At 38.2% G+C, this 26,367-nt stretch overlaps 1 protein-coding gene across 1 annotated transcript in view; it reads right to left on the reverse strand.

Annotated features, from left to right (window-relative positions):
- DNTT (DNA nucleotidylexotransferase) overlaps nucleotides 1–26,367 on the reverse strand; it is a 191,583-nt gene that overhangs the window by 113,538 nt on the left and 51,678 nt on the right. The window contains exons 4-7 of the mRNA XM_060683185.2: nucleotides 17,748–17,918; nucleotides 15,858–15,929; nucleotides 8,994–9,117; nucleotides 7,934–8,066 (exon numbers count right to left, since the gene is read on the reverse strand). Of these exons, the coding sequence (XP_060539168.2) occupies nucleotides 7,934–8,066; nucleotides 8,994–9,117; nucleotides 15,858–15,929; nucleotides 17,748–17,918 (500 nt within the window). The remainder of the gene's footprint in view (nucleotides 1–7,933; nucleotides 8,067–8,993; nucleotides 9,118–15,857; nucleotides 15,930–17,747; nucleotides 17,919–26,367) is intronic.

A 26,367-nucleotide genomic window follows, 5' to 3' on the forward strand; every position in this document is an offset into this window, starting at 1 on the left:
AGGGGTGTCAATTTCAATTTCACTGAAGGCCTCAACAGGGTTGTGGTTGACTTTGGCGGATATGTGGTGGCCAGTGTGGGCGTGGCTGGATGGTTGCAGCCGACTGGATGGGTGTGGCTAGGGTGGGTGTTGCTCCTTGTGCGCCTGTGGCGGCCCATGCATGGCTGGGGAGATCCATTGTCTCCAGCATCCACCCAGGAGCGGGGTGGGGCCATTCACTCACTGGCTTCAGGGCAGCCCCGTGGATCTAATGCTGACCACGTTCCAGCACGATGGTCACCACCAAGTTGTAGATCAATGGCTGGCCAGGGGCTGAGGTGCCGAGGGCTGGTCCTTCGATGTTTCCAGGGGAGCTCCACGAGCCAGATCTAACCACATTTTGGGCCGGATCTGGGCCGCGGGCCTTGAGTTTGACACCCCTACTGTAAATTATTGATTACAGATGAGCAAGAGACATGCTTATTCCAAAACTACAGAGACAAAAATTCCTTTGAAGCCAACCAAAACTGCACCCAAGAACATTTTAAAAGGACCAGATACAGGTAGTCTTTGACTTACAGCAATTCATTTAGTGACCATTCGAAGTCACGATGGCATTGAAAAAAGTGACTTTTGACCATTTTTCATACTTATGACTGTTGCTGTATCCCCATGGCCATGTGATCAAAATTCAGACGCTTGCAACTGACTCATATTTATGATGGTTGCAATCCCAAGATCATGTGATCACCTTCGGAGACCTTCTGGCAAGCAAAGTCGATGGGGAAGCCAGATTCACTTAACAACTGTGAATTGTTGAGTTCACTTAACTCAACAACTACAGTGATTCACTTAACAGCTGTGGCAAGAAAGGTCACAAAATGGGGCAAAACTCACTTAACAAATGTCTCACTTAGCAACAGAAATGTTGGGCTCATTTGTTGTTCTAAGTCAAGGACTACATGTATTGCTTAACCAGATGTTGCAGAGCTAATTCCTGAACCTTGGTAGTACAGGGGTTTAAGGCACCCTGTTATTAAGCTGGTTATTAAGACCAGCTGCCTGTAATTACTGCAGGGTTCGAATCTCGCCAAGGCTCAAGGTTGACTCAGCCTTCCATCCTTTCTAAGGTAGGTAAATTGAGGACCCAGTTGTGGGGGCAATAAGCTGACTTTGTATAAATATACAAAAGGATGAAGGCTATTGCTGAGCACATTGTAAGCCGCTCTGAGGCTTCGGAGAAGGGCGGCATATAAATCAAATTAAAAAAAAAAAAAAAACTCCATGTACTTTCCTAAACGAAAACTAAGCTCTTTCTTAATATTCTGTCCTGCTCCATCCATTCTAATAGTGTTTCCTAGAGATGGCTTATGCACAGCCTGTTAATAATTCTAAGTGGACTTGTTGGTCTCTAATTAGCTAGATCAAAGCATTCCCATTTTTTACAGATCAGAACTACAATGACTAGACTCTGATCCCGGGGGATATTACACTGTCTGATCAGTACAAATAAAAAGATTAGCCAACATTACTCTTCATCATTCTACATTTACTTTTCTTAATTCTAGTGGTCAAAGATCACCTGCTGAAGGTTTTCCAAGCTGAAATTGGGCTATGAGTTTAATGTCCCCTTAACAACAACTGGAGTCATGGACTTTTCTGTCATTCATCAAGCTCATTTTGTAATTAATTTGATTGTTTTATTCTGTAGCCACATACTTCCTAGGGCCATGGTGGCGAATCTATGGCACGTGTGCCAGAGGTGGCACTCAGCGCCCTCTCTGATGGCATGCAAGCCATTGCCCCAGTTCATCTCTGCTGTGCATGTGCACGCTCCTCCCACCAGCCAGCTGGTCTTCGGGTCTCTGCCACACATGCACGGGGCGAGGGAATGGAGTGCATGCGGGCGGCCCACACTTGTATGCCTGAGGCGCAGTGCATGTGAGGGGTCCATGCATGGAGGTGCAGAAGGCAGGGCATATGCGGGGGGCTGCGTGTGCATGTGGGGTGGAGTGCATGCTGGGGGCACACGCACATTGCATTTTGGGGGTTCGGGCACACATGCACACATTCCCGTGTGCATGCACACGCTTTGGGCACGCAGTCCAGAAAAGCCATCACTGTCCTAGGGCTATACAATATATCCCCTTTATGGGTTGTTATCATGTGTTGGTGAAGGGCCTTGTTCATCCCACTGATGCTCTGAGCTCTACTGCCAGGAATGAAAGAGTCCTCTATTATGAGCCACTGAAAGACAAGAGCTTTCACCATATATAAGAGAGTGGTGCAAACTTGAATCCAAGGAATCTTACGATGAAACGAATACAGTGGAATGCACCGATTCAGAACTTTTAGATGAATAAAGGTAGATGGAATAAGCTTTAGAGATATATAAGACAAAGACCTCTATGGTCTGAATAACTTTGCTCAATTTATCACAAATATCTTTTCGGTTCAAGTTTCCTGAGATATTTATATAGATATTAAAAGTCTTCTAAATAAACAAATGATAGTTTTCCGTATTTCCGTTCTCCCCGCTCCTAGATTTGTCTTTTTGTAATCAGCAGTCTCAATGAGCAAGGGGGGGGGGGAATTAACTCCATATACAAGTATTTCCATAGTAATGATCTATAGCCTCACTCTACCATTGCTATGGTGATAGAAAGCCTTCATTAATGATGTATCGCCATAGCGATGGTTGGATGACACCATAAATTGCTTATACAGTATGGAAAACCTCCTTGAAACCCAACGTTAATAAGCATGCATTCGTTGCTTCATTTTGCTCTTAGGGCATCTTCCTTCTGTTGTACTTTCATTTGTTTCATTTGTACAATTTTATTTGTACTTCTATAACTGTCTGGCTCATTATAGCAAGTAAACAGGACAGATATAGACTTCAGTGAATAGTTAGGGCTGCAGAAAAAACAATTACAACCAGCCCATCTTCCATTGAGGACCTGTATGCTGCATGGGTCAGAAAGAGGGTTGAGGAAATATCTACAGACCCCTCACAATCTGGACATGAACTGTTTCAACTCCTCCCTTCAGGACGCTGCTACAGGGCACTGCATTGCAAAACAACTAGACTCAGAGACAGTTTTTTCCGTTATGCTATCACTCTGATGAACACCTAATTCCCACAGTACTGTCTTATGTCTAAGGATATTTACCCATGTAGTATGGCTGTATTACTATTACCCGTCTCATCGTTTCTACTATCTTCTCTTATTGGTATCGTTATTATGATTACCCTTCAGCATCGATGAAGCTTCTTGGATGAGAAGCAAAATGTCTTCTCCTTCCTCAAGGAAAAAACAGTCCAGTTGCCTTTTGAAAAAGCACCTTTGAGACGTATTTATTAGCTAATGGAATATGCTTAGGCATACACACAAATGTACCATTTATAGGTAATTTGGGGGAGAGGGAGGAAGGAGGTCATATTTTGGGAAGGCAAGTGAGTAAGAGACTTGTAAGATCTCCCTTCTGACTATCTGATCCCTGACTGGATTAGGTAATCTTTCCAGGAGGGAAAAAACCAGGAAAACAAAAACAGAAGGTGTGTAAGAAAGTTACTAAAACAACAATGATTAGCAAAAGGCTACTGAACACATCTGAGATAAAAGGAGAATATTCATCTCAAATTACTAGTCTGTCAAAATATGAAACCAAAAAAAATATTCAATGCAGTTCTGGTTTATAAAAATGCAGGTTTTATATACTCTTTAAAAAATACATATAGTAATAGAGAAGTCCCTACTGTAATTGGCTTCGTAAAATACTTTGCTTCTGTTTTGATATAAGGAGCTAGCTATCATAGTGCATCATTATATAATATACAGCACTAAATCCAAATACAGTATGCACATACTTTTCAATAATTTATTGAAACATACTCTGATTTCCTTTGTATGGTGTTCAGTCAAGAGCCTTGCTAAGAACACCATAAATTCATTCCCATTGACACTATGGATAGAAAAGATACTTTTAGGTTGTTGGTTTTTTTTTTAATCACCATTTTCTTGCTCTGCAATTTTTTTTTAATCACTCAAATAGAAGTGTGATTGCTGAAAGGTGTTTTTATCGTATCCTAACCCAGTGCAGCAGATATAAACAAGCGAAAAGTCACAAGGCACAAATTAATAAAAGAATATTTAGAATTCAGTTGAGTTAGATTCCCTGATGCATACATGGCATAATAACACTATTTCCACAAAGCTTGATCTTAAATGCCTTTATTCAGAGCAAAACAAAACAAAAAATCAGAATATTATTCCAGGAAATTAGTTTAATATTAGTGAAATCCCATAGTCCTTTGACATCAGAGGAAGATGTCTGTTTTCAGAAAATGGAATCCAAAGTTTTGCCCTAGCAAAAGCTTCGGGAAATAAATGGATAAACCAGGACGTTTCAGGTAAAATTCTCAGATAACTATATCGCATATTGAAAACTTGGTCTCTTTCTACAAAAGGTACTTCCCTGAGTGCAATTCACTATAACTCAATGGGAGGGGAGCATTCAAAGCAAGGCATCCTATATGATTTTAGGATAAAGGTAAGAAGGTATGGAAAGATGGCATTCCTTCATAAATTCTGAAGTTCTTCATACGTTCATACCAGGACCCAGAACTATAGCTGAATCTAATTTAGACTGGCATCTAGTACTTTACTTTGTTTCTCCAGTATAATATGAATCAGAAACAAAGTCTGAAGCTGTCATACAGCAATCTGTCCTGCAAGACATCACTGCAATATGATGGGGTCCCAGCTGTGCTGAGACTGTTGCCTTCAAATTCTCTCCTGTCTCTAGAACTCTGCAGTAGGCTACAAGAATAACCTTGGGAGACAGGAGAAAGAGCCACAGACTAGATAACAGTCTGATAAGGGAAATCTGAGTCTAAAAGAGGGACTCTCCCTAGTTGCCTGGAACACAAAGGCAAGGGAGGGGGAAAGGATTTCCAGACTTGCAAAATTGATGTCAGCCCTTAAGGTAGGATTATTGTAAGATTACAGCAACAGAATCTTGCAAGTTTTGCAGCCCCCTTCCCTGCTTTTATTTTCCATGGAGCTGGGGGGGGGGCGCTTCTGAGATGTTTTCTCTACCCCATTTCCCCCTTTGGATTAATATTTTATTTTATTTTATAAAGTTGGATTTGAGTCATTTAGTTAAAATTCTTTTAATATAGTTAAATTTTGTTTACATAATTTACATAACATTACACGCTCTCCATGTATACTGTACACATATAAAGAGCTAATCATTAGAATTATTGTAAATATACATCACACTAAGCTTGTACAGTAATAAACATCGCTGTAATTCACTTGTAAGCTATATGCATGTGTCTAGCTTCTTTCGTAGCCAAAATTATCTTCTGTGGTGAAATCCTAATATCGTGTGTGTGCAAGACACAGCTCTTTATAACTGATACTTCCACTTACAGGCTACATGAGTTGTGATGGCGCAGTATTGCGGGATACTTCTACTGACTGCTGAGCCAGTCTCACTGGCTCAAGGTTGACTCAGCCTTCCATCCTTCCGAGGTGGGTAAAATGAGGACCCAGATTGTTGGGGGCAATATGCTGACCCTGTAAACCGCTTAGAGAGGGCTGTAAAAGCGGTATATAAGTCTTATTGCTATTGCTATACCTGTAAAGAAAACCATACTTTTAATCGTGAATTTCCTGCCTAATTGATCTTACTAAAAAATGAATAAAGAAACAAATAAATAATGAAATAACTTATACCTAATGGAAGTGGAAGAGAATTCATATACAGTCAAGCTTCTTATGTATCAATACAAATATGGATTAAATAAACTGAAAACCAAGGGAAATGGATAGGGGAAAAGCTAAATATAACAGAGTTCATGTCCAAATTCTTCCATATTTGCTGATAGATTATCTACATCTTTTATTTCCTCAAAAGTCTATAGAGCTTTCCAGAGATCCCACCTCTTTGGCTCTGATTTGTCCATTTGTTCTTTCCCTCCAGTAGGTTCTCCTGAAGAAGTGGGCTTATCCAAATTTGGTCCATCAATGTTGGTTCAAAAGAATCTTCATTACTATGTGACTGTAATGTTTTACCAGGAGGAGAACAGTTTAGGCAAATTCATTTTTATTATTGTCGTGTTTTGTTTACATCCTTCACAATTCTAGTTTTATCTTTCTAACCTTCCTCCCACAGCATAGATCAAGTTCTTCCAAGTGCCTTCCTAACAAATATAATATTGCATTTTTTGCAAGAATGAAGTATTGCATGCAATATCAAGAGGGGAAAATGAGTCCGGTTGTAGCTTCATTACGTTGCTACTATTGCTGCAATATTAAGCTAACTATAATAATATTGCTACAATATTACATTTCAATATCAAGTAAAGATCTATTCTTATGCCCCTGTATTCCTTATTGACAGCTGATATTTTCCAAACTTTTTTATTTAGGAATACCAGTGAAATCAGAACACATGTCATTTTTATACATAAGTAACTCAAATACATAGGAACAGTGCTGATTATTTATTTAAACATAGAAGCCTCCAGTTTTCTCACTCTTTCAACTATTTTCATGTAAGGTTTGTAGCCTGTGATCTGTTGTGAGGAATTCATATTTGCCAAAAGAAGCAAGAAGTGTTGTGTATACGAGTGTGCTTCTTCCTGTTTTGCTAAATGGATATGGCATGTCAAGAGAAAAATAAGCACCGAATGCAGTGAGGATCCTTTACTTAAGACATGCGCATGGTAGAAGAAACAGAAATAGGGTCAAGAATGAGTGGTTTCTGAATAGATGTGGATTGAATACAAAAATGTGTGATGTTACAACAGAAGTATATGGGGCCAGCGTTAACATACAGAGAGAATGGTTGAAGATAGAATTGCAAAATAAATATATGGAAGGAAAGAGTGAGTGGGTCAAGAAGAAGAAAGTGAGTTGGTGAGATCTTGAAAAAGAATGAGGTGAGGAGCTTTAAGAACTAAAGACGATGTATGAAGTAGTGCACCTATGTGTAGAAAAAAAATAGGAAAAAACAAAACGAAAAGTATTGGAGTAAACTATTTTTGACTATTTTTTTTCTTATTTTGTGCTTTTAATTTCTTAATATTTCATACAAAAGAGCCAATGGCACAATGGTTAGAATGCAATTTTGCAGGCTAATTCTGCCAACTGCTATCCCAACCACCTCAGGGTTGACTCTGCCTTCCATCCTTCCGAGGTCAGTAAAATGAGGAGCCAAATTATTGGGGGCAATATGTTGATTCTGTAAACCACTTAGAGAGGATTGTAAAGCACTACGAAGCGTTGTATAAGTTTTGTTGCTATTGCTACTCCTTTTCAGTAGTCTGCATAACATACTTTACTTTGAAAGGAAAACACCAGGATGAGTATGTATTTGTATGACAAGCAGACAGTAGGCCTCTTATTTTTCAGTCGGAAGGGTGTGGGTAAAAAACGGTGTTTCTCCAGATGTCATTTAAGCTACAACTTTGAGCATCCCTCAACATTAGCAATGCTTGTTGAAGTTACTGAAAGTTAAAGTTCATCCAAGCAACATCACCCACCATTATTCTACAATAGTGTTTCTCAACCTTGACAACCTTAAGACACGTAGATTTCAATTTCTAGAATTCTGGGAGTCAACCTACCTTGGACCAAGATTATCTCTAACCCCATCACAGAGAAAGGTAGGAAATCTATAAGGATTTTCTCTCAATCCTTTGGGGACAATGAATACTCCCATGTTCTTGTCTACAAATTGGTTATTTCTAAAACATTATCAACATTCATCCCACTCTCTCCTGAAATTATTTAGGGTTTTTTTAATGCAAAACATTTGTATAACATATTTTATTTTAAAAATCCAACCTGATTCAACATGGCATTGCCATGGTTTGCAAAAACACTAACCCAGCCCTTCCACAGATAAAATTTCCAGAAAACCTGTATTTTATACTTACCTTCGGAAGCCACCAGTTAATGTTACAACAGCATCGGGTAAAATTTTCCACACTGTATCTTGAACGATCTGAGTTGCTGCATCTGCTTCGGCTTTAGATACAGAGCTAATAAGGTCATCATAATACAAGAAACCTGGAAAATGATTCTTATATTATACATCTCATATCATTGTACAATTCAGAGTACTGGTTTAATAGCCGATGGCCTGGTTATTTGTAGCATTGCCTCTCCCCAAGGATAACTGCCTGTTCTATTCACTCTGATAGGATAGGCAAACTCTAAATCCCTTCCCCTAAATGTTACCATCTAGTGGGACCTAGGCACTGTGCCTCTTCTGGTGGGCCTTACCCCTTGGAACATCTCCCTGGGATCCAAAAGGCCCCCACTCTCATAGTCTTCTAAAAAGTCTTGAATATAAGTGGCTTGTCCCATAAGCATGTTTTGGGGTAGTATGAGGGTGTGGTCTACTAAAGTTGTTTGTGAACATGTGGAAATGTGTGGAAGTAGCAGGAGCTTCCATGTTGGCTTTTCTGCTTTTTATTATTTTGTTGCTGTTTATAAGTAATTTAAGATTATGTTGCTTAAAACTACTACAACTCCCAGATTTTCTGGCGATTCTGATGAGGAACCCTGGGAATTGCAGCCACTATATATCTGGAAATCCTCACATTAGGGGAAACTAAGAGCCTTGGTACTACAGGGGTTTAAGGCACCCTGTTATTAAGCTTATTAAGACCAGCTGCCTGCAATTACTGCAGGGTTCGAATCTCGCCAAGGCTCAAGGTTGACTCAGCCTTCCATCCTTTCTAAGGTAGGTGAAATGAGGACCCAGTTTGTGGGGGCAATAAGCTGACTTTGTATAAATATACAAAAGGATGAAGGCTATTGCTGAGCACATTGTAAGCCGCCCTGAGTCTTCGGAGAAGGGCGGCATATAAATCAAATTAAAAAAAAAAAACTGCATTAACCAAACAGAGCATATTTGCACACCTATCCAGTGATTTGCTAGTTTAACTAATGCTGTTTTCAAGACTGAACATACAGTTAGATAATGTTTACCTGCTTTTTGCATTCTTGTCAGTGTTAGGTTCTTGTTACATTTGACTTCTTCCAGAGTTCGTAGTCCCATTTTGTACCATTTGTCAGATGTCTTCAATCCAACTCCAAAAACAGAAGTAAAGAGCTATGTAGAGTAGAAATGTATTCAATTTAATAGTCTGCAGAGCGCTAGGTCATAAGTGTGAGGCAGAGTTTCATATTTTCTCCTGAATTTTAATACCAATGCAAGAGTTCCAGCCATACTGTAATTACTATATTTACTGTATGAAACTCTATGGAAATGCAGTTCCCCCCCACCCCCGCGCCCTCTCTTTTCCTCTTCCTCCGCTCTTTCTTTGCTCTCCACATAATCAAAGATTGTTCTTCGGATCTGTCGCTCACCTCTCCTGCTCCCTGTCTCTATCACTATCCTAGTGAACCCAGTGCCTTGCTAGACCACATGACTACACCAATAGATTGTGAGAAATGCTAAACCCCTCCCATTTGTCCCCCACTTTCTGAGCTGTGGCATCATCAGTCTCTTCGAGCACGTTTTTTGAGGATCTGGCAATGGCCATTAGTCATTTTTTTTTACCGGGGCGGGCAGGGGAAGGACATCCCTTCAGTTATGCTTGGGAGATTTGTGTCTGAGCTTTCCCACAGTCAAGAAATGTATCGTCTGAATTTGAGATCTTCACTGCAAAACCCCAGGTGCACATTGCAAATCCACTTGGCTTTCTTGGACAACCAAGGAAGGGGTGGAATAAGATCTCCTGCCTCGAGCAGGAGACCTCTGAGGTCCTTTCCAGCCCTAGAATTCTATGATTCTATTCTAAATGGCAACTTCAGGTACGACTGTATGAAATATGAAGGAAATACATTTCAGATAATGCTCATTTAACTATAGTAATTGGGACCAGGACTTGTGTAGCCAAGCAATGCAACCATATTGATTGTGCCACTTAGTGATGGCAATTCCAGAGCTTCCAGTTGCCATCATTAAGCGAATGCCATGCTGTCATTAAACACAATGTCATGTTGAAATGTCTTTAAATATTAGTAGCTCAGGTTGGTAGTTATATTGTTGGTTTGAGCTCCAAGCTTGGCAATTTGGTTGCAAACGTTTCATCCCCATTCAATGAGACATCTTAAGAGCACTTTGGATTGTCAATCCAAAAGCTTTGGACAATCCAAACTGCCCTGAAGATGTCTCCTCAAATGGGGACGAAATGTTTGCAACCAAATCACCAAGCTTGGAGCTCAAACCAACAACACAATGTCATGTGGTTGCCATTTGCCACCTCCTGTCATCTTCCCTGTTGACTTTGCTTGTTGGACGCTGGTAGCAAAGTCAAAGTTGCAAATGACAATCATGATGGAAAAGTCAGACAAGTGTTCCTTTAAGTGAGGACTACCTTCTGTATACCTAAATTTGAAAAGCACGTAGATTGCAGCAAGCAGCTGCAAGTACTTCTACTCAGTAATATTTGCTATAGATTGAACAGCAATGCAAATATTACATTTATTAATAAAAGCAGGGAAGAGTACAAAAGGAAACAGAGACTTTACTAAATCACTAGGGAGGAGAGACAGAATTATTAGATTAGATAATTGGCCAAAGATACAGATGATTACACTAGGATTAACAGTGACAGAATAAAAAAGATGATTACACTGGGATTAACAGTGACAGAATAAAATGATTACACTAGGATTAACAGTGATAGAATAAAAAAGATGATTACACTGGGATTAACAGTGATAGAATAAAAAAGATAATCACACTGGGATTAACAGTGACAGAATAAAAAAGCTGATTACACTGGGATTAATAGTGATAGAATAAAAATGGATAAGGGGGAATACATCTCAAAAAGGAAGAGAAGAGAAAGAAATGGGGAAGAAAAAGGAAGAGAAGGAGGCAAGGGAATGTGAGAAAGGGAGGAAAGGAATGGAATTGTGGAGAAAATAAAAAAAATAAGAGATAGTAAAAAGGAATTTAAAAGCTGAATATGTTAAGTTGAAGAGAAGGATGTTAACTTTAGAAATCATATATAAAAAGCAATTTAGAAGGAAGATACAGATTATTGTAAAAGGGATATAAGTAAAGATAAAATGAAATGTGAGTAAGTAAAAAAGAAGAAATACTCTATTTGATGCAAAATAGATCAGTAGATGCAATGTGAAAGACAGAATGGACTATATATTTTGTTGTTGGAAGATGTACAAATTTGAGAGAAATAATAGTAACAAAAGAATTAATTGAAATTAAGGGGAAAATTGAAATGTAAAATTGAATAAAAAGGAAATGTTAATAAATGATGCAAGTAAGAATAAAACAATACATGTAAGAAATAAAATAGAAGAAAGATATTGTTAAGGGTTGGAAGGTTATACTAGTAAAGGATTTAAGATAAAAATGGAATAAATTGAAATACATTGTTAATAATTAAAAGATAAGGGGAATTTTGAGAAAATAAATGAAAGAAAAGTCGGGGTTGCCTGGACACCATAGTGGAAAATTGAAAATTGAAAATAGATACAGCAATAGAGAGAGATGAAAGAGGAGTAGAGGAATGGAAGGGAGGAAGAAGCAGAGAGAGGAATGGGAAGAAAGGAAAGAGGGGAGGAAAGAAGGGAGGGGAAATAAGAATAGGAGAGAGGGTTAGAAAGGGAGAAAGAGAGGAGGAGAGGAAGAAAGGAAGGGAAAGTGGAGTAGGAGAAGAGAGACGAAGAAAGTAGAAAGGAAAGAAGGGAGGGAGAGATTGAGAAGAAAGATTGCTGTACAATAAAAAAAGATAAAATGGAAGAAAGGCAACCCCGAACATGCATAAATGTACTAGGATAAAGAATGAGTTATTAAAAAAATAAAAGAGAATAAATATGAGTTAAAACAGAAAAATTAGAATTTGAGGGCGAATTAAGATGTTGTTTATATAAATAAGCATAGACATTTTAAGACATGATTAAAAAATGGAAAAAGGAAATTTTGGCAAAAATTGTAACTGAGTAAAATGTACTTGAATATGTTAAATTGTATAAGTTATGATATGGCCAAAACTCCATTCATAAAATATGCGGGTGAAAATGGGGGGGGGGGTTGTCAATAAAACTTGATTCAAAAAAAAAAAAGAATTTTTTATTGGCCAAGTGTGATTGGACACACAACAAATTTGTCTTTGGTACATATGCTTTCAGTGTACTTAAAAAGAAAATATACATTCATCAAGAATCATAAGGTACAACACTTAATGACAGTCATAGGGTACAAATAAGCAATCAAATCATATTAGGAAACAATCAATATAAATCGTAAGAATAGAAGCAACAAAGTTACAGTCATACAGTCATAAGTGGGAGGCAATGGGTGATAGGAACGATGAGAAGATTAATAGTAATGCAGACTTAGTGAATAGTTTGACAGTGTTGAGGGAATTATTTGTTTAGCAGGGTGATGGCATTCGGGAAAAAACTGTTCTTGTGTCTAATTGTTCTGGTGTGCAGAGCTCTATAGTGTTGTTTTGAGGGTGGGAGTTGAAACAATTTGTGTATGTCCAGGATTCAAGAGATCTGTAAATATTTTCACAGCCTTCTTTTTGACTCTGCAGTATACAGGTCCTCAATGGAAGGCAGGTTGGTAGTAATTGTTTTTTCTGCAGTTCTAATTATCCTCTGAAGTCTGTGCCTGTCTTGTTGGGTTGCAGAATGGATTTGTAAAACATGTCTGACAATGAGTAACATCATCAAGGATCCCAATTAAAACCACTTTCTACCCATTGAAATACAACTGTCCATCCTTTCAGGTCTTCTCTCTTTCCTGAAATACATCACCCAAAAAAGGAGGTTTTTAAGCCTTTTCTCTTTTTCTTGGTTTTGGTAAAAATCATGTTCTAAGAGGTAGTTCTCTCCTAGGTCAAATAAATAGCAACAGCAATAACACTTAGACTGGTATACCACCCCATAGTGCTTTACAGCACTCTCAGAGTAGTTTACAAAATCAGCATAACCCTAACCCTAATCCCAACAATCTAGGTACTCATTATACCGACCTTGGAAGGATAGACAGCTGAGCCAAACTTGAGCTCTGTCCAGGGATGGGCTTCAAAAATTTTAGGAAGGGGTTCTCTGCCCAGTTGCTGAGTGGGTGTGGCCATGGTGGGTGGGGCCTAGTCAGCCTCCTGCACCATGGTGGGGGGAGCCCTCCCCGGGCTCTGGAGGCTTAACTTGAGCCTCCGGGAGGGCGAAAATGGCCTCCCCAGGCTTCAGAGGCCCTCTGGAGGCTGGAACGAGCCCGTTTCCAGCCTTCCTGAACTTCCAGTAGGCCCCCCCCAAGCCTCCATGCACGCCATGCACTTACCTGCATCCAAAATGGGCTGGCTGGGAACTCCTGGGAAGGGCAGGGAGGGATTGGCAGGGCCAGCCAGGAGTGGGATTTGGGGGTTCTTCGAACTGCACAGAATCTTAGGTAGAGGTTCTCCCGAACCCCTGCAACCCCCCCCCCAGCAGCCCACCCCTGGCTCTGTCAGGATCAAACCCCAGGCTGTGGGCAGTGTTTAATCACTATGCCATCAGGACTCTCAACCATAAAGTTTTGTTGGTGCTTCAACTAGAGACTAGTTGATCCTAGAAAGCTATTGAGAAAACAAAGCAATGATCTTCATACAAGCTGATATTTCAGCAGAAGATCAATGCATCTATTATGCATGTGCTTGTAAATGGATTGTTTCTCAAAGTTTCATTGCAAGTAATTGAATTCATTGAATTTTAGAACTGGCTGGAGAGTCCACTTTAAATCTTCCTTTGTGTTGAATCTCCAGGCTTTGAATTTGGGTCATGCTAATTTATCTTGTATTTCCAAGATTATTTATTAATGCAAAAACAATAAAGAAAAGAGAATGATTCTGGAATATGTATGGCTTGTCATTTTAGATACAGCAAGTGAAATTATCTACTCTTTGTGAAAAGCATGGTCCTTGTTAGGAAGAGCTATTATATTTTGTAATCTCATTTGTCAAAAATTACTTAAATTCTTATCTATTAATTCTCTAGCATTTTGTTAATAAGATCATGAGAATTCACAGAATTGTTATTAACTCTTGCACAATGGTCAGAATAAGGTTTATAAAGCATGAGCTATCACTGGCAGAAAAGGAAACAAAATTAAACTTTTCCATCACTCAGAAATATTATCTGCTTTTTTAAACACTCTCAGTAAAGTTAGATTTCTTCATGGCCATCATCCTGTTGTAAATCACTTTATGTGCAATTAAACTTCAACCTAAACAAATTTACTTGGAAATCAGGCTTAAATGAGCCAACTAAATGGACTTAAAATTAAGGCTAAATCCCAATGATTTATATGCTACTGTTAGCACAATTAGTAACAGATAAATGAAATGGTTAATTAATTAATTACTACACTTGTATCTTGTCTCATTCAATAGATGTTGAGTTGAAAAATTATTCATTAAATATGTTGATTGCTGTTCATTTAGAACAAAGAACACCATGGATTGCCAATGCATTAATTCAAGAAGTAGGTTTTTCAGAGCAGATTCTGAGAGGTTGTGTGTCATTTATATTTGACATCTGGATCAAAGCTTCTCCAGTGTCCAGGTGCTCAAATCCATGACATGGACAAATATTTATTGTAAGTTTTATATCTCAACTTTCGTCTGGAAACTGGAATTTACCAGGATCTTCAGTTATTTTATGAACACTACAACAATCCTGTTGTTGGAGAAATAATGAGACATCTAAAAAATCACTCAGCATATCCCACAAGGGGGTGAGAGGGTTAAATTTGAATGCCAGATTTCGATTCAATGGCACCATACATACAATACTTTTCATATACCTAACATTGGAAAAGTAAAATAGCAAAGTCATTTGTCATTAACTAATTACATTTCATAGGATATCCAGCAGAATTTTCAGACGTCCAACATTTATTACAGGTGGTCCTTGGTCCTACAACAGTTTGCTCAGTGATCGTTTGAAGTTGCAATGTCACTGAAAAAAGTGACTTATGACCATTGTTCACACTTACAACCATTGCAGGATCCCCACTTTCATATGATCAAAACTCAGACCTCAGCAACTGACTCATATTTATGACAAATGTCCCTGGGTTATGTGATTCCCCTTTTGTGACCTTCTGATAGGCAAAATCAATGTGAAAGCCAGATTCACTTAACAACCATGTTAACAACTGAGTGATTTGCTGAACAACTGTGGCAAGAAAGGCTGTAAAATGGGGCAAAACTCATTTAATAAATGTCTCACTTAGCGACAGAAATTTTGGGCTCCATTGTAGTCATAAGTCGTTGTGGTCATAAGTCAACTGTATTGAACAATGTGTTTGGATGACATGTCCCAAAGGTGCTTTTTCAAGAGGCAAGTGGACTTTCTGGTTTTTCTTTGAAGACATTTTGCTTCTCATCCAAGAAGTTTCTTCAACTCTTCTTCTTCAGAGCTGAAGAAGCTTCTTGGATGAGAAGCGACATGTCTTTGAAGAAAATCCAGAAAAAATCCAGTTGCCTCTTGAAAAAAGCACCTTTGGGACAACCATGGCCTGGATGACTGAGAATCTCCATCAACATTTGGTATAGGGTCTCCGGCTTGAGCATGGGGTTGGTCACTTCCAACTCTGTTATTCTATGTTCTGTGCTTTCAGAATCCAAAACCATTTAGTTTACTTGAAGGGCACCAGATTTGGGAAGGGGATTGCAACTTTCTTAGCCACTGTATTTCCTTCTCAACCAAGCCAGACTTAGATTTCCTTTTTCCTTGTAATCCAGTCTGCAGACTCAGAGGAAGAAACACAGAGAAAACTTATATACACCTCTTGGCAACTATGAAAAAGAAAAGCATAATCCAACTTACTTTAATTGATCTGTAGTTTTCATCATTTAGTACTGCTTTCACTTTAGAACTCTCCCCTTCTTCTAATATATCCTGAATGCATAGGAGAGACATATTTGTGCAGGTTTATACACATTTCTGTGGTATTTATGTTGCAATCTAATTACTTCTAATAGCCTCTCAGTGCTTTAGCAGTCCTGTTTTAAAATTCAAGCTGAACTCTTACACATACTTAGCGTTGCTGGTTTTGTTAGAAGATAAGCATGCGAGGCATTTTTTAAAAAAATGCTGCTGAGCTTTTACTGTTGCACAATAAAGGAGAAGGATAAATAAAGGATTCTCCTGAAAGGAGAATCTGAACAGCGATTCTAGGCAGCATTTAATTATAGTGCTCCCCCTCCCCTTCCTTAACATCCATCTACATTGCAAAGAGGAAAATACGTCTGTTGCTAAAAATGATCGGGGGAAGGGGCTGTTTTGCAAATTGTCTTTAATTTTAATGCTTTGGTACAAATGCGATTCCTAGAGACGCTCAAAAAAAATTAACACAATGAAATGATCTTGTTTCAAAAAGAGAATGGGAGGGATTTCTAATGTTTCTTGCTAAGTGCTGGGAGGGATGTTATTGCCTTGACACAAAGATTCTCCCATGTACCAAGAGAGAGCTAAACAGTTGTGGGATTCAACTGGTATAACAACCGGTTCGCTTTGCACGCTTTGCGCGCCCTTCGTACGTGTGCAGTACATTTGAAAACAGCACCTTCTACTGCAGCTCCAGTGAATAAAACAGCTGAGGCACGGCAATCCGCACTGCAGCGCCAATCAGCTGGGCTTTAAATAAAGGAAATAAAGGTAGGTATAGTGCAAGGTCAGGCGGGTGAGTCCAGCTGATTGTTGGAGCGAACCAGTTCGCTCTCAGCTGATTGTAGGAGCTACCGATAGGCCCGAGCTGGTCGGAAATGGCAGACTCCCACCCAGTGGTGGGTTCCTCCCGGTTCGGCCCAGTTCGGCCGAGCCGGTAGCAGTGACAATATGACGTCACCGAACCGGTTCTCTTTGTCCGGGAGCTGGGCCCTTCCGCCCACCCCCGCGTTATTCCTACCTTATATTTCTTTATTTTTAGCCCAGCTGATAAGTGCGGCAAAGTGAATTGCCGCACTTCAGCTGGGCATATTCCTAACACGCTTGCAGCAATCAAATGCAAAGCGCGTGAACAAAGAGAACCGGTAATGAAGCCAGTTAGAACCCACCACTGCTCCCACCCCTGGAGCTAAGCTACAATGTTTGAGGTGTAACATTAAATATTTTCTTTCTTATGTCAGGGATCAGGTCTAGAACAGAACCACAGCATTCTATTTGCATAAGGTATATTTTATTGTTCCCACCACACCTATCCATATGGTTTTGAATAAATTGAATACAGTAATCCTTGACCTGTGTCCTCAATTGGGACCAGATTTACTGTTGCTAAGCAAGGTGGTCGTGAAATGAGTTGCGACTGATTTTGTGACCATTTGGGCCCATGTTTGTTAAGCCAATCGCTGCCATTGTTGAGTGAATCATATGCTCATTAAGCAAATCTGGCTTCCCTTATTGACTGTGCTCATTGGAAGCTGGCTGGGAAGGTCACAAATGGCCCAGGGATGTTGTAACCATAATAAATACATGCCTTTTGCCAAGCAGCCTAATTTGCATCATGGGGTCATGGGGTTGTGGGTGTGAAAACCAGTCATAAGTCATTTTTTTCAGTGCCGTCGTAACTCTGAACAGCCGCTAATGAATTATTATAAATCAAGGATTATCTGTATTGAGAGGAGAAAGACCAACCCAACATGGGCACAAGGAAATCATGAATGGGTGTCTCTGAGTGGGTCTCTCAAAAAGCATTATGTGACATTTCACATAACATACCTCAATTATTTCTTTGACTTGTTCTCCCATCCAGGGCAACCCTTCAGTGTCATTCACTTGAACTACAGTGAATGGAAGACACTTCAGCACGGAAGCTCCTCTTCCAAATGCAAGGCAAAACTCTTTATTTTCATTGAATTCATAGTTTTCAACCAGGATTTCAAACGCATCCTTGAAGCAGGAAAGATAGGAAACAGGGAAAAAATTAGTAACACTTTAGAGCAGGCAGAAAGTTTAAAACTTGTAAGTGGATGAACAAATGTCTTTATATTATGATAAATGTAAATCACAATTGCTAACCCACTAAATATTTTGCTCATGGCTATCTTTAACACCATATCCTGCAATGAACTATTATGTGTTGTTTTAGCTTCCACTAGCCAGAGAATGTGGATCAATAGAATCTGGATAAATTTCCAGAGCCTAAAAAAGTACAGTAATTGCTACCTTGTTGAAGACTTTACTCCAATCTTCTTTTTTCAAATATATCTTTTCATGTAAATGTCTTAGTTTGAAGCAATCAAAGATAATAGTTTAAAGCAGGTTCAAATTCCACAATCGGAAGTCAACCCTGCTGAAATAAAAGAGTTGCTGGAGAGTGTCCATGGATAGGTCGAAATTTGCAAGATGGATGGTGGACATTGCAGTCCAAGACCCACTTCTTTTGAATATGCATACAGTATGACCACAAGTACCAAAGTGGCAAAGCTTGAATCATGATGCCACATCTACCATCTGTCAGATTTTGATATCCTCTACTCTGAACACCACAGGCTGAGTACCAATTTCAGAAAGAATTTTGAGATACCAGAAGCAGTGAGTAACCCTGACGACATCTCCACATTAATATATCTTTTGTCATTTGAACATTTCAAATCTCATTATTATCTCTTTTATTCATTAAACGTGAAACTCAGTCAACTGAACATTTAAAAATGTGTCACAAATACAATTGACTGGTGCTAATGGTTGATACAGGTTGCTGCCAGCATCCTAGGTGGTGGTATTATTATTATTATTATTATTATTATTATTATTATTATTATTATTTATTCTGGATTTGTTGGATACATCTTCCTTCCTCCCCCCACCCCTAGGAATCTTGTCATATTTTACTAATAATTTGTGATAAATGTAAGGCGGTGGTAGTAGAGGAGGAGAAATAATAATAATAATAATAATAATAATAATAATAATAATAATAATAATAATAATAATAATAATAATAATAATAGTTGTCGTAGAACTGGAAAAAATCACAAAGTATTGCGACCTGGCAATTAAAACTACATGGCTATGGATGAAACATGTAACAGTGATACCCATTGTCATCGGGGCCAAGAATTTTATAACATACATCAGCAAATTGCAGCTTCCTGCAATAACACCAGCAGAACTGCAAAATACTGCGCTACTTGGAACATCATACATCTTAAGAAGGTACTTGGTTGATACCTAGGACGCTGGCAGCAACCTGTATCAACCATTAGCACCAGTCAGTGGTATTTGTGATGCATTTTTGAATGTTCAGTTGACTGAGTTTCATATTTAATGATAAAGATAATAATAATAATAATAATAATAATAATAATAATAATAATAATAATAATAAAATAAAAATAATAAAAATAATAAAAATAATAATAATAATAATAATAATAATGACAGATTAAATAGATGGAAAACCAAAGCTTTGCATGGACAGCACTTGAACAACATTGAAGGAAAATGTGATGACAACTTTACATGGGCATGGCTTAAGATGGGAACCATCAAGAAAGAAATGGAAGGTTTAATATTTGCTGCTCAAGAACAAGCACTACAAACTAATGACATGAAAGCGAAGATACAAAAAAATCCACCGACAATCCAAACTGCCAACTTTGCAACAACAAAGTTGAAACTGTTTCACAATTAATATGTGAATGCAGCAAGATCGCACAAACTGATTACAAAGCTAGACACGACCAAATTACTAAATTAATTCACTGGTCATTATGTAAAAAATACAATTTACCTGTATTCAAAAAGTCATGGGAACATAAAGTGGAAAAAGTTATAGAAAATGAGAAGGTGAAGATCTTGTGGGACTTTTGAATACAGACAGATTGTCATTTGGAACACAACACACCAGATATCACAGTTGTCGAAAACCGAAACGTACAATTTATTGACATCACGGTACCAGGAGATGCCAGAGTCGAAGAAAAAGAACTGGAAAAAATCACAAAATATCGCGATCTGTCCATTGAAACTACGCAATTATGGATGAAACATGTAACAGTGATACCCATAGTCATTGGGGCACTTGGTACCATGTCCAAGAATTTTATAAGATACATCAACAAATTGCAGCTTCCTGCAATAATAGCAGTGGAACTGCAGAAAACTGCGCTACTTGGAACATCGTACATCTTAAGAAGGTACTTGATTGATACCTAGGATCCTGGCAGCAACCCGTATCAACCAATACCACCAGTCAATGGTATTTGTGATGCATTTTTGAATGTTCAGTTGACTGAGTTTCATGTTTAATGAATAAAGTATATAATAATGAGATGGTGCAAAATTATTGCAAAAGTGAATAAAAAGGTTTTGTAAGCACTTCTGTGGTTCATAGCATTGTAGGAAAGAAAGATCATATTGTCTTTGCAAAAGGGAGAAGAGAAGGAAACCATCTTGATAGTGCAGCTTGCAGATTAACCACCTTTCAGTGATGTTCTCTAAACAAGGCATCAGAAACAATATCATTTCCTGCCTCTGCTTTCTCAGCTTCTCCAACCTGCCACAGGACCCAGCAGAAGGAACCTGCATCTCAGCTTCCGCCCTGATTTATTTGATGGAAATTATTTCTGCCCATCATCTCCAATGTGTGAAAACAAAAACAAAAACAAAATCCCAAAACTCATTTGTCTGACATCTGATTGAGTATTTTCCCAATCCAGGGGCAATGTTTGTCACCTGTCATAGGCTCATAAGGAAGTCTAGCTCCATAATTGTGTGTCTATTTCTCTAAAGTAATAGGTATATTTCAGTAACAACAGATTTCTTTAATGCTAATTGAATGCTTTATTGCAAATTGAGGCCCATACAAGGATTTTAAAAAAGTAATGTTATTACTATTTTAGACAAATACTGCAAATTGAAACTTGATCATATAAAAAATTCTGAATTCCCTGTGTATGCTGAAATCTTCAGGTTTTAGCAACCTACAACATAGCATATGCTCTAACCATACACATACAGAAATACACACACATACATACGTAGGTATATATTGCTAGTAAAACATTGCTTGGACGCTCCATCAAACACGATGATTATAAAAAAGGTGCTAGAGTATGCAGAATCAGATAAGTTAATGATGGAACTCAAAGACAGAGAGGAAACGATTTATTACAAAACATGGAATAGGTGGTATAATTGGCTGGAAAAGAAATCTAAAATCAATGTATAGTGACTGTTAAGAGAAGATATTATAGTGAAAATGCAATATTTAATGTATAGTAGGTACTTATATAATGTAGTGATTATATGAATAAGTATGTAACAAACAAAATGCACACGTATACAATTGGCCAAAGGATAAAATGGATATTACTAAAGATGTCAGTATTGGAAAGATGTAAAAGTGAAACTAAGATTTTAAAGATGTAAATGTTGAATAAAATTTTTTTTTAAAAAAAATTGCTTGGAAAAAATGTGTGTACTAGGAAAGGCATGTATAAATATATACTGGGTATATGAATGTCAAAGTCATTAAAAGCAGGGCTGAACATAATTAAAAATGACTGAAATGAGAGCTAAAAACACTGACAGAATCACAGATACTTCACAGTATCAAAATTGTTTGTTTTTTCACAGTTAAAGCAAGAAAACTCAAAATAGTTTCTCTGTACAAGAAGAAACCTAACAGCCATGGTTCGCTTTGACAACACAGTGTGCCATCTCAGTCCAATTCGTATCTTGGCAAATGAAAGTTAGAAGAGAGGTAGTTGCTAAAATAACATTTATTTCCTGCCTTCTTTTCTATTGAAAAGCCAGTTTGGGTCACTCAGATGCAGGAAATGCTCACAAAATGTCAAAAATATTTGTTAATTAAAATACTGGACTAAAGTGTGCATTATTTTGTTCTACTGGAGGACAATGGACGTTAAGTTTCCCTTTTGTATAAAGCTTTACTTTCAGCATTTCTTGTAAATGAAATGAATAACCAGCTAGTATTAAGGTTGTAGGCTATTATTAATGGCAAAATATGAGAACAATATTAGGCTCAGCAGGAAAACCACAGGACAATCCAAGAACGTCTAAGACAAGCAATGACATCTGGCAAATTTAGGTAACATACTAAAATGCTCACGGGTGAAATGTAGCATTAAGCCTGTGAAACTTTGAGATCAGTAATGCAGTGTCGCTGGAGATAAAAAGACTTTGATTTTACTTTGTCCTTGTTCAAGTCCTGATGTCAAGCTTGTGTCCATTAATATATATATATTTTAATGAAAAATCTGACCTGTTTGCCCTACATAAAATCCAGAGGGGCCTTGTTACAAGGTTACCAAATTTGGAATTTCATTTTTTAAAGCATCCTGTTTGTGTTAGATTAATATATTTCCAATAATCCATAGACGAGTGGTGGGTTTCAAAATTTTTTACTACCGGTTCTGTGGGCGTGGCTTGGTGGGCGTGGCTTGGTGGGCATGGCAGGGGTAGGATACTGTAAAATCTCTATTCCCATCCCACTCCAGCGGAAGGGTACTGCAAAATCCCCATTTCCTCCTGATCAACTGGGATTTGGGAGGCAGAGATTAGATGGAGGCAGGGCCAGTCAGCATTTTTACTACCGGTTCTCCGAACTACTCAAAATTTAGGCTACCGGTCAGAAACTGCTGAAACCCACTTCTGCCATAGACCCATAGACCAGATCTAGACAACTTGAAATAATCAACATAATCATGAGTAAAGCCTTTTCAATATTCATTTGGTAAACCAATTGCAAGATGTGTTTCAAATTTCCTCCTCCACCACCATAACCCTTCCTTTTACTCCAAATGGTAGCTTTTCCAACCACTCAGTGGCATTGGAGATCTTTCTCTCTTTGGGACTTTCCTGTAGTAACTGAAGAACAAGTTTGGGATTTGAGTACCAGCTGTTCAAGTTCAACTTTGCAAACATTAGCATTCTACACTTGTAAATGTAAGACGATATATGTAGCAGAGAACTTTCTTTTCCTTATCTAACAAAACTTACTTTGCACCTATCCATGTAACATGCTTCCTATGGTTAAACTGATATTCTTAAGAGACTATTTATACTAACATTGGAAGTGTTAAATAGAAACGTCAGACAAGATCCAGAAATAAAAAGCAGTGATTATCAGTTCCTTCCCCTCTTAATTCAATTGCCTTTTATATTCTGAATCTCTATCTTCTGATCCAGCTGCAGTTCTCACCTGACCCACTCTCATTCCATAATAGACCACACTATAGTTCCTTAGCAATTCTGGCAGACTGAAATAATTTATTTATTTTATTTTATTTGTTTATTGAATTTATATTGCCGCCTATTTGTTCATGGAGACTCAAGGCGGCTTACATAATTTAAAACCACATTAAAAAACAATAAAACTAATAAAAGAATCAAATAAATTAATATCATAAAATCACCCCACACCCCACACCTCCTGCCCCAGTGACAGCAGATCCCCCCAGCCATTTAATGGGCTCCATCCCGCTCTGGATTCCCCAGGCCCGCTAGCAGAACCAGGTCTTCAGTGCCTTCTGGAAAAGTATTAGAGGGGGGGCCATTCTAATCTCTGGGGGAATGATGTTCCAGAGAGAGGGAGCCACATGGAGAAAGCCCCTCTTTTGGGTCCTACCAGGTATATCTCTCTCATTTACCGTTTCCTACCACCATGTTATTTCCTAAATAAAGCATATTTTTATTTACATGATAATTCTTTCCTGTTCAAGTTATATTCCTAATGTTAGTGTTAGTCTCTCCACAAATTCTTTCCATGAAGCAAAGCTAATGGCTACCCAACATCAAGTGCTTTTTTTCCTGGCCTATGTTTGGCCAGCGGGAAAGAGTGTCAGTCAAAATGCAGTGGGAGGATAGTAAAACAGGGAATACACTCACACATAGTTACAAAGCTGCTGCAATTTGTTTAGGTTTGAGGGACAGGACAGCAGGGAGGTGGTCTTACATGTCTCAATTATTTTAATCAATTTGCTGTAAAAATGCCTGGATCTCACTTTATGTTTGTATCGTCCACTAAACTAATATTGCACTTCCCAAATGGTTTTGCATATTTTATATGGTAACATAAGATATCTGCAAGGAGCCTAGTCCAATATTATAAAACCTACATAATATGAAAATATATTTTCCTCCCAGTAATTATCAATTTTCCCAATTCATTTGATACCTGTCTCCACTTCCATCATAGAAATTTTATTCAGAGACTACATTCTATTTTGGGGCACCTCATTTGTCTCCCTCTGCTTCTTGATTTTCCTATCAACTTCAAATAAAGTTTATTTTATTTCACTTAGACGCAGATTTATATCTAACTTGTCTGTATGTGACCATACTGAATTTTGGCTATTTGTAAGATACCTTTGAAGAATGCAATAATTCAGATTTGGCTGAGTTGGGTTGAATGGGTTGTTTTCTTAATGAGATCATGGATGTTGTAAGAGTTTGGTCTCCCTATATTAGATACCAGAAGAACAGAGCAGATATATTACTACAGTTATACATACAATATACTATAGTGCATCTAGTACAGTGGTGGGTTCCTCCCAGTTCTGCCTGTTCCACCGAGCCGGTAGCAGTGACGATATGACATCACCGAACTGGTTCTGTCCCCCCCCCCGCCCACCCCCACCCACCCCCGCATTATTCTTACCTTTTATTTGTCCCCACCCCCAATCTATTGCTGCCTCCTGAGTCCCAGCTGATGGGCTATAAGGAAAAACTGTTTAAACTCTTGCCTCAGGTCTTCAAAGGGCCACCCTACAGCTGATCAGTGGTAAAAGGCAGTTTGGTGGTAGACCGGTGCCTCCAAAAACAAATGAGTAGACCAGTGCCTGCAAAAATAAATGGGTAGACCAGTGCCTTCAAAAATACATGAATAGACCGGTATCTGCAAAAATAAATGGGTAGATGGTACAGCTCTGCAAGCAGTTAAAAGCCTGGTAGACCAGTACCTCTGCTAAATCCTAAAGAATTGTCACATGACCATCACGCCACATCCACAAAATAAACAACGCCCACAGAACCGGTAGTAAAAAAAAATAGAACCCACCCCTGATCTAGTAGTAGTTAAAACGTTCTTAATATTCTATAATGGTATTTTGAGAGTCTGGGCCAAGTGATACTGCCAAGGAAACAATCAGATTATAGATAGCATAACCCTCAACAGGTTAGTTTCTCAGGGTGTAAAGGAGACAAGGGGAAGGACTGTACTTTCAAACATGCAAGATTCTGTTAGTATAACTTTATAATAAAATAGAATCAAGATTGATGTTAGTCTTGCGGGTTAAACCAGATAGGAATTGCAACTAGATGATTCTATTATTATTTTTTTTGTAAGCCTATACTATATTCCCTTGGCAGCATCTCTAAGTCTTTCTCCCAACGTCTTTCCCACATGCCATTACATGGTCACCGTTGCTTCACATTGATGGTTGTTTGAGCACTGTGAGCTTACCAGCTGCTGTTATGGCTACACACACATTTTCTACCAGTTCTGTCAACTCCCCATTTGCTTGGCCATATTTCCTTCTGTCTGAGCTAATGAGATAAATTCTCCCTTGTAAGCCCCTTGATCTTCTGGAGGAAAGACAAGGTATAAATCTAACCCAGAGAAAGAGACAAACACAGAGGCAGAGAGTTAAAGATATGCAATGATATTGAAAACACATAAGCAAAAAGAAAAGCCAGTATTTGTATTTCCATCAAAGTTCTGTGAGAAAGTTAACAGAACAGTCAGATGCTGTTTATAGCATTGTTTGTAAAATGTAAATTACTAAGGGATCACAGTACGTATGATCCCCTTATTTGTAAAACACTATCTTAAAGTTAGGACAATTGTTACTGTACTCCCAGTTAATTATCATTAGCGTATTTATTAATTATGGAAAGCAGAACAGAATATAGGTATTCATAGACTGACAATTGTTGCATGCTACACTCCAGTTGTAAAACATGGGATGAGACCGTGGGAAAGTAATAAGTATGAGCCAATAATAAATTATGAAAGGTATCATAATGGATCAGTAGGAACAAGATGAGAGAATACAAAAAAAAATTGATTGACTGATGAATGAATAAGGGCTTTGACTATATGATATGTAACCACTTAGCAAAAGTTCAGAGTTGAAGGGTAAGTATGTGTGTGTGTGTGTTTAAGATAAGATTTTAATCAGAATCTATCCCTATGTACACATGGGAATCGATATAAATCTTAAGCATGATGGAGTTGTTATTTATGATGACAGATTGAGAGAATTAGTGAAGGATAACAGAATAATGGGAAATTTTGAATGTGAAACAGACCATTTTTTTGATAGTGAGAGGAGCTGGTCTTGAAAAAAAATGGATATAGAAAAAGGAA

This window comes from Pantherophis guttatus, chromosome 6 (genome assembly GCF_059756535.1).
Source record: "Pantherophis guttatus breed Tessera chromosome 6, ASM5975653v1, whole genome shotgun sequence".
NCBI lineage: Eukaryota > Metazoa > Chordata > Lepidosauria > Squamata > Colubridae > Pantherophis > Pantherophis guttatus.